The sequence below is a fragment of the Condylura cristata genome, unplaced genomic scaffold (genome assembly GCF_000260355.1).
Source record: "Condylura cristata isolate star-nosed mole 26May11 unplaced genomic scaffold, ConCri1.0 scaffold00016, whole genome shotgun sequence".
In the NCBI taxonomy this organism is placed as follows: Eukaryota; Metazoa; Chordata; class Mammalia; order Eulipotyphla; family Talpidae; genus Condylura; species Condylura cristata.
In genome coordinates this window covers 8,769,342-8,783,350 of record NW_004567117.1, presented here as the reverse complement: position 1 = coordinate 8,783,350, position 14,009 = coordinate 8,769,342, and the positions used below count along the sequence as shown (strand labels likewise).

The following is a 14,009-nucleotide window of genomic DNA, read 5'->3' as shown; positions in this document are numbered from 1 at the left end:
AAACAAACAAACAAAAAACGCCACTCTTGGAAAGCAAGTCATTCTATGCCTGCTCTCATAGGCCTGAATTCTTCACTTCAAGTTACCTTATAAATACTACATATTCTACACATGCCAGGAAGTTGAAAAGACTAGTCAGCCTATGGTGTCATTTTTTAGCTGTCCTATTTTGAATTTGATCACATATGCTCAAGTGGTGTTATTCTAAAGCATTATTTTAAAAAGAGGAAAGAAAATGGAGGTAAAACGGGCCTCCTTGGTGACCTAGGTGTTAAGTCTCAGCACTATCACCAAAGTGGCCAGAGTGACCCCCCAGCCAGGGAGGTGACCCACATGGCACAGCACACCTCTCCTGTCTCGTCTGCTGCTCTCCTCAGCAGTGTATTTCAGTAAACCTACCTGTTTTGCTCCCTATTTTGTCTCTGGTATCTGGTGAATACCCTTAGCCCCTATTTCTCTGCCCTACACTCCATTTCTTATATGTAACAAATAAATAAATCTTAAAAAAAAATGGTAAAACTCTCTAGACTGAAATCCAGACATTAACAAAATAAGGAAAGTGAAACACTTTCATCATGGCTATTTGGTGACATAATATTCATGATTTTTTTCCTTAAGATTTATTTATTTATGCATACAGAACTGGGATACAGGCCAGAGGCACAGCGGCAGTGAGAGGATTCACTGAGACAGAGTGGGGAGCAGGCAAATCTACTAAAGCACGCTGCTGAGCAAGTGGGAAAGACAGGAGAGGTCTGCTGTGCCATGTGGGTCACCTCCCTGGCGGGAACTGAACTTGTGCTGAAGTGGCTGCGGCTAGCTTCGTAGTGCTGCTCTTTAACCCGTTCCACCACCAGCGAGGGCCCTGATCATGTCTCTTAAGTGACTGTAGCTTTCCTTGTATCAACCTCATTGGCTAGATTTCCATTAGATTACCTGTAACAAAATTATATTCAATCCAGTAACCAAAAACAACAACAGAAAACAAAAAACCCACGCACACACCACCAACAACCCACAATATGATAATTACATAGGTACATGATTGTTACTATTAAAAATGCATGAAGCAGGGCCCTCCCTGGTGGCACATGGGGTTAAAGTGCAGCACTATGAAGCTACCCACAGATACTACAGTACAAGTTCCACCCCCACCGGGGAGCTGACCCTCATGGCACAGCAGACCTCTCCTGTCTTGCCCGCTGTTCCCTTCAGCAGTGTATTTCAGTCAGTTTGTACTTTAGTCCATCTGCCTATTCCATTCCCCGCTGTTGTCTCTGGCGAATTCTCTCACACCCACACCTCTGGCCTGTTCCTCAGTTCTTATATGCATAAATAAATAAATCTTCAAAAATTAAAATAAAAATGCATGAAATAACACTAAGTAAAAGTAGCAACATAGAACTGATTTTTCTAGTTCCGTTTTTGAGTAAATGTAATTAAAACATAAAAAATATAATTACACATCTAAAATATACCCAGTGCCTATATGCCAAATGCTTTGCTAGGTGCTTCATTTATTTAGGTCTCTTAGTCATCTGGATCTTTAACCCTATTTTACAGACACAGAAAGTGAGTCAGAGAAAGCAGCTTGCCTCACATTAAACACAGCTAAGAAATTATGTCTCTGAAGTGAACCTAGAAATGTTCTTTCTACCATTCTATGCTATTTTGGGATAGTGTTTTCTGAACTCAATGTTTAGAAGGTTGTGTTTGAGAAGGCCATCTATAAAGTTAACAATGGGGCATGCTAGTCTTAAAAAGGACTTGAGTTTTACTCCAGCAAATGTTATACTAGATATGTTCAACTTGCCACTGGATCTCCAAACAGGATGAAATTCAGGAAGCACTGTATTCCACAGAACTGTATTCAGTAACTTTCTTTTATTTTAAAAGATTTACTTTATTTATGCATAAAAGAACTAGGGTGTAGGGGGTGAGAGGACTCACCAGAGAAAGAGTGGGGAGCAGAACAGGTGGATCTACTGAAATACACTGCTGAGGGCAGCTGCAGGTGAGACAGGAGAGGTCTGCTGCCCCATGTGGGTCAGCTTCCTGGCTGAAGATCAAACACTAGCTGCAGTGGCTGGTGACAGCTTGATAGCACTGAGACCTTAATCCCTGTGCTTCCAAGGAGGCCCTGTGTCCAGTAGCTTTCTAAACACACATGTTAGTTAAAACTAGGAAAACTTCAAAATCCATAATCTCTCCAAACATTTTAATCAGAAAACTTTTATTTTGCTATTTCAATTTGCTTTTCATCGACATGATATAAAATGCTTTGGATTTTACATCAATGAAACCAAACCTAAGTCATAATGTATGTTTTTCCAAATTAGAATATCAAGGGCTTCCACAAAACTGTTGTATCTACAGCTGTGGCAATATGCAGATGTCAACATCATCATTGAATACTAAATGCTCATCGTAGCAACAGCAAATTTATAGTTAATTTTCATGGGTGTCGTGCATAATTTTAGAGAGTGTGACTTGAGGTTGACAAATCCAAACCATATCAATTGTTTGAATTATGATGTGTTCCAAAATTAACAGTAAGGTCAAAGTATAATTTTAGATTGGAAATGTAAAAACCATATTCTAGACTGAAATAATAGAAGTGACTTTGAGCTCACTATTGAGTTGGCTTTAAAGTCTGCTAATGGGACTACTAGCCTTAAAAGCTGTCTTCTGGTGCAGCTTAAATGAGTTGGTTATTCTTTTTAAAGTAAGGGCTTTGTTTATGTTGAAAATTTTCAGTAGATTGCTAAAAATAATAAAAACACATAGACACTAAAACTTGTGCTCTTAAAAAAAAAAAGAAAATAGAACAGTGACTACAATGGGCAGATTTTCCTTGGCTATGCACATTTCTATTTCCACTGTGGTCCTTGGATGCAAACTGTTTTGGGGGTTATGCTAATTTGTTGCCAGGTGCTGAAGGCTGCTTATTCAGCACAGATTTGATTAGTTTTTGGCTACTAGTTCAAAGATTTATAGAAGGCTGTTCTCTGGCTAGCTGTAGTAGTAGTTACTTTAGTCCTTCATGTTCTCCATCAGTGTTGACAAATGGCACACTCTGGAGCACATGCACTTAAATCACCCTATAATACAGCATTACTAATATTGCTGCAATCACTCTTTGATTTGTTAAACTAGCCTGAAAATCTTTCCTAACTGGCCCCCAGGACTGGAAAAGCAGGTTAGGGAACCCACCCATCTGCCAGGAACACCCCAAATTAGGGGTATGATTAGCTCTTGGCACTGTTCAGTTGGGCAGCTGCCCCCTTCTCCATAGAGATATTTGGCACCTGGCTAGGTGATAGGAAACTCTATCCTATATCAGAGACTGCTTCCCTCTAATTTTTCTCAAAGAGAAAAAGAAAAGGTTCATTTTGGTTGCTTCTCTACAGCTTTGCCGCAGATGGAACTGACTTCCAATAGTGTGCCAGGATGTAATCCTCGTGAAAGTGAACCATTTGCTTGCTAAATCCTCAGACATGGGGTCAAGGGGAGGGTACAGGAAGGTTTGGGAAGTTGACAGGGAAAGAGCAAAGATAATGAAAATAACAATAATTCAATGAGCATTTACTGTAATCCACACACTGTTAAGTGCTTCACATATATCAGCTCGATATATCTTTATAGCTGCTTTCCTGAGAAATAGAAATCTCTGGTTTTTGGTGAGCACACCTAGGCAAATAGTGGTTAGTTGCCAAACCTACCCATTGAGTGGTTGCTTTTCTGTTACCTAAAGGGCCCCCCTTCTGCTTTTGTTTCAGTGTGTACAGAGTGAAGTGCAGCTGGAGTGGAGGAAGAGGGCGAGGAAAGGGAAGGAAGGACAAAAGAAAAACTAAAAAAGAAAATACAGGATGAATGTAGTAATGGGAGAGCCCTCAGACACTGCTGCCAGTGGAAAGCTGAGGTTAATGTTACCTGAGGTGAGGGCAAATGGAAATCAGGCTAACCTCCACCAGGCATATGGCTCCATCTTTGCTATTTCAGTAGGGTTTTAGATTTGGGGGCTATTTGGTAAATTCCCAACTTAAGGCTAATCCCTCCCGGAGTTATTACTATTTAAAAGGAAACTTTTGCCAAAATATCATAAAAGTTGAAATACATTTGAGAAGAACATCTATTTGTGATGTATTTTTATGTATTTGGGTCTTTTGTATGATCAGCTTCCTGGTGAGCCTTGAAAATAACAGGTCTGTGTTATCTTGCAGAACAAGTCTCTTGAGTCTTGTTTTCAGTTTTACAATATTGCGTTTTTAGATTCCTGACACACTTTGGCCTAGGTGGGAGGGATTCTTTCCCCAGAGTCAGCTCTTCCTTATTTGTGTAGCTCTCTGACTGGTGGGCTGAACTTCAAAGTATCTTTTGTGGGTTTACTGTATGCTACCTTTGCTGTTGACTGTAGTTGAAAATGCTCTATTGCTTTTTTGTTTTGATTTCTATTTTGGTGTTTCAGTCTAACCTGACCAACAGAGCCTATGAGCAATATTCATCTAGAGAGGGGATGACATCAATAAATATTTTTAATTTAATTTATTTTTTCCCCACCTGCTCCTTAATATTTTTTATATATTATGTCCATTTGGGGATGTCATAGGCTATTTGTGTCCTCAAAATTCATATGTTGAAATCTTATTCCCCAAGGTGATGAATTGTCAGAGAAACAATGAGAAGCAAATTCCCAGCCAGAGGGGGACACTCATAGCTAAGGTGGGGCTTTTCAGATTCCATTTCCATGTCTGCACTGTCATGACCTCAGTACCAAACATTACAACTCCCAGCATGCCATACACTTGACTTCCTGGGGACTAGGGGTAGAGCTAAATGACCATGTTAGACTAGGAGAGTGTGAGGTCTCATTTTTTTAGCTGGCTCTGGATTGCACCCTGGCCTCTGCTCAGCTGTCTCCACCTGTGGGTAGGACAGATTGTATCTGGCTGCCCGTCAGCCTGCAAGTTCTCTCAGCTCTTCCTTTTCCATTATATAAATAAAGCCTTTTATTTTTGTGTGTTCTGTGTTCGTAAGCATGCCAGTAGGAACTTACCACCTTTTATTAACTTATTAACTTACCATTCCTTTTATTTCAGTGTTTTGCCCTGTTTCAGAGTTAGAAAGTGGAATTTTGGGGAGGTGAATAGGCCATGAGGCCAAAGCTCTCAGGAATGGAATTTATGCTCTTATAAAAGGAGCCCCAGATTGCCCTCTCACCCCTTCCACTATGTGAGGGCATGGAAGAAACCTGCAGTCTGCAACCCTAAAAAGACCCCTGTTAGACCTTGAATCTTCTGGAGTCTTCATGTGGGATTTACAGCCTCCACAACTGTAAGAAATAAATTTGTATTGTTTAAGACACTTGATCTATGGCAATTTTCTATTGCAACCCAAACGGACTAAGAAAGGTGTCTTTGGATGTATTGTGTGTCATATTATGGAAAATAGAATTTACGCAAATGTCTTATCTCAGTCCTCACTACACATGAACGACCAGAGCTTCACATGAAAAAAGCCAAAAAACAAAAAACCCCAACAAAACAGGTCTTATTTTTATAGATTTATAATCCAGACATGAAGCTGTAAGTAATTGCAAATTTGAAATTAAGAGCAAAGATTGAATCAGATTTTGTTTTGTCCTGTTCTGGAGGCATGCTTTCATTGTGGGTCTGAGGCTGTGAGGCTGTAGAGGTCCCACCTTCCATGTGACAGCAGTTTTAAGTCCCCTCTCGGAAAGGCTTTGTGGATTATGAGTCACTAGAGGGAGAAATAGGACACTTTAAAAATACCTAACAAAATGAAGTAACAACAAGGAAAGAGGAAAACAAAAGCTTCACTCCCCCCCCCCCCAACCCCCTTCACTTAGGGGAAGTTTGTTTTCAAAATCAAAGCTGCTAATGGATCACGTGAGGCTTTAATGCTAACTCTTGTGCGTCACTTGTCATTTCCGGTGTTGACTGCGCCCCCCCAGCATCCACGCGAAGACCACCAAAAGCAGGAGAGACGCCCATATTGTTGGCTAGATTTCATGGAGACTCATCTGTGCCTACTTTTTAACACACCGAACTTTTCCAAAGAAATAAACTTCATTTCCTCATAGAGACTTTCAAAAGAATTCAATGTTATTCTGGTACTTGGACTCTCGCCTACTCCACAAGGTATAAACAATTAACCTTTGAGGCAAGTCGCATCACGAAATACTTCCTCCTTATCAGCAGCAAAGTCCAGCCTGCAGATTCACTGCCCCATCTTGTCCCTCAGCCTTCCGACTTCCGGACTGAAATCCACCCCACACCCCACCCCAATACACTCTGAACCTCCCCCCATTGGACAGAGTTTCTGACAGGCTAGGACCCTCCTCCGGGGAATGAAAGAGCTGCCTGCACTGTTGGAAGTTGTGGCAACTCAGCATGATTCAGCTCTTCTGTGACCTGAGTTCTCACTTCTCCTTGATTAGGCTGGATCAACTTGTGGAAATGTGTGTCCCTCTTTCTCCCTGTCTGGTTTCAAGAGGGAAAATCCCTTTTATGAGGCATATTTAGAAGACTCTATCATGAAATTCCTGCGTGAATGGTTTCTCTCCCCTTGCTTTTGCCCCAGAGATCTGCTTTCTGTCAGGATGGTTTTCCGTTTGTTTGTTTTTTTTTCCTCCTTATTTCACTTTCTCAATTTTTGGGACTATCAGCCTGAGTTAGAATCCAGAATTCATCCGTGTTGGCAGCTAAACTTTGCAATTATTTCTTTGACGCTTCAGTTTTTTTCTTGTTAAATATCTTTCTAAATTGGAAAACAATGAAAGCATGGATGTGTAACAGTTAAGTATCATCTGAAGTCTTTCAAAGGACATTTCACTTTAACCATATCATTAATATGATAATAACGATTTTTTGATTTGTGCTGATTTTGAAACTTTACATGAAGTGGCAAAATGCTGAAGAGGGCACCCCTGCGTCAGAAAAAGAAGGAACAAAACTGCATCCCGGAAATCCTTGACAGGCATTTTCAAACGCTTATGAATTCTACAATTGTTTTTCCTTAAAAAGAAACAAAGAGAAAGGAAAAAAGAAACCTTCTAAAAAGGCTATTTTCAGAGCTCTAGGATGCTCCAGAACAGGACCATTTGAAATGGGTTTTGTATCTGACAGTATATCCCCTCCCATGATTTACACATTCCTTGACATGATAAGCTCTGTGAAGCTGTCATGAGTATATTCCACAGATGGAAAATAGCAAGTACAGGAATTAGCTAAGCATTCACAAGGACTACCATCTGAGGTTTGATTTTGAATCAAAAGATAGTGTACAAAACACACATTGCACTGAGCATGCTGGTCAAAACCTCACATTCCAGATGCACAAGAATGCATGCATTGAGCACGCACACACCCACTCATAACTGCACCCCAGACGGCCCTTGTGCACACAGTTCTAACACAGTTACAACAGAACATGCTCCCAAGCCTTCAAGCTTCTACAGCCTCAGCCAAAAAGCTGCCAAAAAATGCTGACGCAGCTGTGGAAGTGGGCCTGACCTCGGGACCCATGGCCACTCCAGACAACTTCCTGTGTACCCTAGTGACAAGAAGACCGCTGAAAAAGCCCCAGACAGTCACCTGCTTCCTGCCCTCATTCTTCCTCACTCTCATCTTTCTCTGGAGAACAGAAACCTGATTGGCAGTTGGGTGCAAATAGGTCATGCTACCTAGTAGTAATCTCCAGCAAACAATTGTTTTAAAACAAATGTTCTTTCAGCTGTAAAAAAATTTATTTTGCTTTTCCATTCTTTTGCTGCAAGTGGAATACTGTGTGTAAGCCAAGCAGGCAACTTAAAAGTGACTTCAAAGTCATTCCTTGATTAAACATCAAAACAACCCAGGGCAGACCAACTGCTATCTGGAGTTCTCCAGATAATTAACTGACACTCAGTGCTCTCTTGCCCCTGGGAGTTTCTACAGGCAAGGTCATTCTCATGGTCCTCCTGATTTTGTTGCCATGTCTCCTGTTTTGTTAGGCGGGGAGAGATGTGCACAATCTCAATAAAATTCCATTTTACTGTGCAGAGGGAACTTGAATCCTTTGCTGAGGTCTGAAACATGCAGTCACTGCCCTTGCTTCTCCAGGAGATACTTCGTTGTGCGTTTTGCACCTGGAAACACTGCTGCCTGTGCTTTCTCCTGGTCCCTTCCTTATTTTCGAGAGCAGCGTCCTTTCTGCTATGAATGTCAGAAATTTTGTATTTTTACTTTTTTCAAAAATAAAATGTGATAGCTTTAAATTCATACCCTGCTCTCATTTTCCAGTCTTTGGGGCCCAGCCCACCTAGCTCCTTCAATAGAGATGAGCAGATGGCCTCACCACTGTGACCATTCTTGCATTTTCCACTCCCCTCCCCCATGCACTGCCCATCCACCGAGCACTGTTGCCCTCTAAATGTGAAGACTCACCTTATGTTAAGCCAACCACCTTTCCAAGGAACGTTCCCTGAATAAGTAGGGATGAAAAAACCTCCAAAGCATGCCTGACAAACTCCCAATAAATGTGTACACACACACACCCTCCACAACAAACACAGAAAATCATGAAAAAAGAAAATTTCATTCTTTGCTTTGGGATGGTATATCCTGCTAGGGTAAGGAAATCAATTTTGTATTGATAAACAATGAATTGGTGCAGAAAATGCGGTGTTTTTAACATTGGGGATGACTCTACAAAACACTCTGTTCCTCTCTCCCACTGATCTTCCTCTTTAAATCACCCTCCTTTTCTTCTAAGCTTCTGAAGTGCCCTCCTAAAGGGAGGTCGCCACTCACAGATATGGATGACAGTGAGGGAAGCTGGTGGTCTCAGGACCTCCTGGGCAGTGCTTTGCCCTGCCAGGAAGAAGCTGTATTTGAGATCAGTAAGTGCCCTACCCACTTCATTTTTTCATCAGGAGCCGTATGGACTCCATACCTATATATTTCCTGGGTGAACATGCCGGCTACATTGGGCTAAGGGGCCAAACACTCCAGAGAAGGACCTGTTAAAAGAATGGGGGCAAGGTTCCTGAAAATTCCCAACCTCAAGTATAGTTGGAGGACAAGAGGCTCTCCAAAGACCGCTGGATCTGAGCGGGTCACATCAGGGAAGAGAAACATTCTTTATTCACTCTCTTAAATGCCCTCTGGGGTCAGTGTTAAGGCCACTTATGGAGGGTTGAGAGACTCATGGCGTAAAATGACCAGAATGAGGAAAAACACAGATGGAATGGTGATAGCTGGCAATTAGAACATGGCATCAAACACCACTGCCACAGAAGCTTTCTAGCTACAAAGCCGAGCTATGCAACCTTTAAGCAAAAACAGTATTGATTTTGTGGTTGTAAAAAACGTACCTTCAACTGCAGAACTCAGTTTTATGACACCTTGAATAAAAACAAAAAGTGGCAGTTATATAATGGACCCAAATTACTTTTCCCAGACGTCTCATAACGTACACACACTTCAGATCTGGATTTTTTGGCTGGCATTTTGAGAATTTAATCAAAAAATATCAACTTCAAAAATGAAACAGTTGTTAGTCTTATGATTAGATTATGCTTATTTTCAGCCCTAGGAGTCTAATTCTCAGACCTCCTAGATGTCTTCATTCTCCCACTAGAATCATTTGGGAGAGTCTGTCACTAAGAATCAAAGTATTTTGAGGTGACGCAAAGGCCAAGTCTGAGTGACTGTATAATTTGGCAAAACCTTACTCGCAGGACACCAGTGTCTATTACTTTCTACTTCAGACATGCATGGAGATTGCTTGATATTTATTGGGAGAGGGTTTCTGATGTAAGCGATGGTTAAAAACTGTGGTGTGAGCTGGGATCTTGCTCTCTAGGATGTTTGTGTCAGAGGGCGTTTTCTGATGTGATATTTCAGCATTTTGACCTCTGCTGGTTAGACAGAGAAAGGGCAACCTAAGGATGGCAAAGCGCTCATGGAGGAACCAGACATTACCACAGACTATTCATGCACCATTTCAGTTAATTTAAAGGTGAAAATATTTACCTAAGATGAATTAGACATGACATCATAATTTGATTTTAAAAAGCACTTTTTGGGTAAGTCCTGGTGATAAATAAATAATATTCCCCAAATTCTACATGCTAGCTGCCATACTTTAGACTGAGCAAATATGTCTACCGTTTCATTTGATTGAAATTCTGTTTTTCTTTCCAACTAGAGGAGTTTCAGATTCAAAATGGAAACAAAACCCTTTTCAGTGCTGACAAACCAATTTGAATTCAGCACGAATATATACCTACTTGAACAGATTTTCTTCACTAGAAACAAACTTGCTCTCCATTGTAATTTCCTGAGAAAGCTGATGGTAAGGTTACTATTGAATTTCATCTTTCCCACAGAACCAGTATTGTCTGGTCAAAGTTAACAAGGGACTCTGTAGGGGAGAAATATACATATGTAGTATATGTATTTATGATATGTTTTACTGATATGAAGAATGTGTAGCATACCGTATGCAAATAATAATAATACATTCAGCACTTTTAATTGTAGTTTTCATGTGGTCAATTATTCTTACACAATACTTTTGTTGATGTTGACCAAACTCTTGTCTTCATAGGTAGCAACTCAATCATGATTTGACAGAATTCTTCATTGAGTTGTGTTTCAGCCTGCTATTTCCCAGTATATTTTTTCATCATTTCATCTTTTATAGAATCTATTGTTCACTTAATTTCACCTTTCTATAAATTATTTCAATTTAATTGAAACCTCTTTATCACTATTAAATTCTCCCCTATTCAGGCCTATTTCAAGAAACCAGCTGATGTCACTGAGCATGGACTTTTGATTTTTGATTTGATTTGGGCCATAGCAACACTTATGTAGTATTTCTACCGCACAAGAACAACAGATGTGAGTAACCTCAAGAACATGGACAGTACAATGTACTTAAGTGATTATGAGGTAAATAATTTTAAGTATTTATAATCCTTGGCTTTAATATAATTTATTTCATTGCAAGTTTATATCATTTTTTGTAATCATGTTTGTCTGTAATAATGTTCTCACCAGAGTCCTAAAAAATGTCACATGTGGCTTTTGCAAAGTAGTTAGCTCAGTATTGCCATAACTGGTGTTTCTTTCCATTCAGGTCCAGGGAAGAAAACCTTGACCTTCAGAATCCTCTCTGAGATTTTTCACAAAAAAGGATATAATTTAATCAAGCAAATCAAATAGAAGTATGTTTAGTGTTCACTGTTATTTTGCCAGTAAATTCAAACCCTCTTAAACCTGTCATATGCTAAAGTATACTATACATAGATCACCTTGGATATAACAGTCGGTGACAATCAACGAGGAACATAACTTAGATGGGTTTGGCATTCCTTTGGTCAGGCAACAACGCCAAGAAGCATGAGTCATTAACTTACTAAGCAATGATCCCGTCTTTTTTAAACAGTAGAATATTTACACTGGGAACCAGGTCATACTATTGATTTTTTCCATTCATATTTATTTTTGTGTATAATCATTATGTCAGCAACTGCCACTCACATGAAAGGACAACGAGTCCTAATCTGTGCGATAGAACAGGGTCTGTGCAAATAAAAAGAACATCTAAGTAAATTCTTATGGATGGTGTGGGTAGTGGTGGGTGGGAGCCCAGTTAAAAAAACTAAGAAACAAAAGCCTTGTTTTAGAACTCTAATTATAAATATTTTTAATAAAAGCATTAGTGATTCATTAGCTCATATGAAATTCTCTTATGTTTTTGAAACTCAAATTAAACTTTTCCTTTTAATCGGCTAGGTCATTATGTTGCAAAGGAACTGAAAGTTTAGAATTAGAGGAAGCTAGCTAGATAGTAATAACATTATACAACAATCTATAGAGTGAAGGGGGAGTATTTCTCTTATTTTAAAATGTGAATATATTTAAAAAATTAGATATTTGGGAAGTGATTGATGTTGATGCTGGAAAGCTACACATAGTACTGCTGACTTCCAGGACACACAATAGACATTATCTGGTGAGTGGCTGACATTGACATTGCCTGAAGTTCAGGGCAAGCCATGACACAAACATATATGTCTATATATATATATACGCATATACGCATGATGAAGTCTACCACTCTCCACCCCATTTACTTTTTCATAATCTACTGAAATATTTGACAATGAGATTGAAAATAAAGAAAATAGAAAAAAAAAAAAGCAGTTCTTCCTTCAACTCAACTTCAGGGTAGCAAAATTCCTAGTTTTGTAGATGATTCCTGCAGACTATATCCACTGTCTTCTGTGGGACGGAGTCAGTTATTAACTAGGTATGCTTTCTGCATCAGTTCTCCAATTTCAATATCATTATACATGTGTTTCCTCTTTTTAATGATTAATTTCAATTAAGTTAAAATAAGTCTTGAGAAAAAGAATCAGGTTGAAAGCTTAAAATAATTCATGCTTATGTATGAATGACTATGGTTTAATAAATCTAATAACATCTCTGTTGAAATACTGATAAAATTTAACTCTGATGACAAGGTCCTATATATATAATATGTATATCTGTATTATTTCTCTATTTTTTCAACTTTATCTGTCTTCACTTTTTTCTCTTATTCAAGATACTTAGGTCACTTTGGTTTTCTCTCTGATCTGTGATGCTAATTCTTTTTCTTTTTTTAAAAAAGATTTATTAATGCATACAGAACTGGGGTATAGTCCTGAGGTGCAGGGGCAGTGAGAGGACTCCCCAGAGGCAGAGTGGGGAGCAGAACAGACAGATATACTGAAATACACTGCTGAGGGGAACAGTGGGCAGGTCAGGACAGGTCTGCCACGTCATCTCGGTCATCTCCCTCCTGGCCAGGGATTGAACTTGTGCTGCAGCGGCTGCTGTTGCTTCTTAGTGCTGTGCTTTAACCTGCTGTGCCAGCAGGGAGGGGCCAGATGGTGATTCTTTATGATGCCTGTGAGGGTACTTGTTGTTTCCTCTGGCCTGAATATTCTCTCTCAACCTGCGATCTTTCTCCAGCCAACTATTTCTCTTCTTCAGATTTTACTTAAAATGTCACTTCCTCAGAAGTCCTTTGATTACTACACAGTCATGAATCATCTAACAAAGACCATACATTCGGAGAAATGTGTTAAGTGCTTTGGTGATTGTGCAAATGTCATTGATGAAATCACACAAGCTAGGTGGCACAGCCCATACCCCCTGGGCTGTATGGCACAGCTCATTGACACAAACATGAAGCAAAGGCTGATTGTCTTAGAAGCAGCTCCAGTAATAGCTAGCTCATCTCACTTTTTAAAATAGCAGTTATTACTACTTGATATTATCTCATTTATTTATCATTTGATTCCACCTGTCATCCTGATTAAAATGTAAAAATAATGAGAGCAGTTCTCTTTCACTTGTTTGCTCTTATAACTCCCTTGAATAGGATAGGTGCCTACCATAAAGTAAAATACTCAATGAACTTTTTTTGAATGAATAAGATATCCTCCCCAAGTGTTTTCAAGTATCCTAAAAGAACATTTTTATTAGTTGTTGTCTTAGTTGTGGCTATTATTGAGTAAAGAGCTGAGACTTCACTACATTTGCCACTATTTTCTACTCAGAGATGGGTCTTTATGGCCGTTAGTGAATATTGACACGTGGAATGAACATTTATCAGGACGTGTGGAATTAATAGGTATCAGTTACAGTTGATATTTAGGTTTCAGGATTATGTTTAAAAGAACTAAGTTTACTAATCATTTGAAGACAAGATTATGTCCCACATGGACTTTCAAGGAAATTAGCTAATTAATTTGATATCCAAAATCTCGAAATCTTCAGTTCTCTTATCTCTACTGTCATCAGTCCTGACCACATTAGCCTAGCAATACTAACATGAATCTGTTAAGATCCAGATAGGGAAAGGGAAATTAGAAAAAGAATCTTTCACCTTTTTTTTTTTTAAAGATTTATTTATTTATTTATACAGAACTGGGGTACAGGCCAGAG

At 39.4% G+C, this 14,009-nt stretch overlaps 1 protein-coding gene and 1 long non-coding RNA gene across 7 annotated transcripts in view; one reads left to right on the top strand and one right to left on the bottom strand.

Moving 5' to 3' along the window:
* LOC105853725 overlaps window positions 1–10,926 on the top strand; it is a 45,791-nt gene extending 34,865 nt beyond the window's left edge. For both annotated transcript variants that reach the window (XR_001145512.1, XR_001145511.1), the window contains one exon: window positions 10,800–10,926. This is a non-coding gene — a long non-coding RNA (uncharacterized LOC105853725). The remainder of the gene's footprint in view (window positions 1–10,799) is intronic.
* Window positions 1–14,009, bottom strand: part of DLGAP1 (discs, large (Drosophila) homolog-associated protein 1) — a 504,048-nt gene that overhangs the window by 97,897 nt on the left and 392,142 nt on the right. For 3 of the 5 annotated variants that reach the window (XM_004683753.2, XM_004683755.2, XM_012725916.1), the window contains exon 5: window positions 9,377–9,406. The exons of the other annotated variants lie outside the window; for them this stretch is intronic. In XM_004683753.2, coding sequence (XP_004683810.1) covers window positions 9,377–9,406 — 30 coding nt within the window. The remainder of the gene's footprint in view (window positions 1–9,376; window positions 9,407–14,009) is intronic. 5 annotated transcript variants of the gene reach the window in all.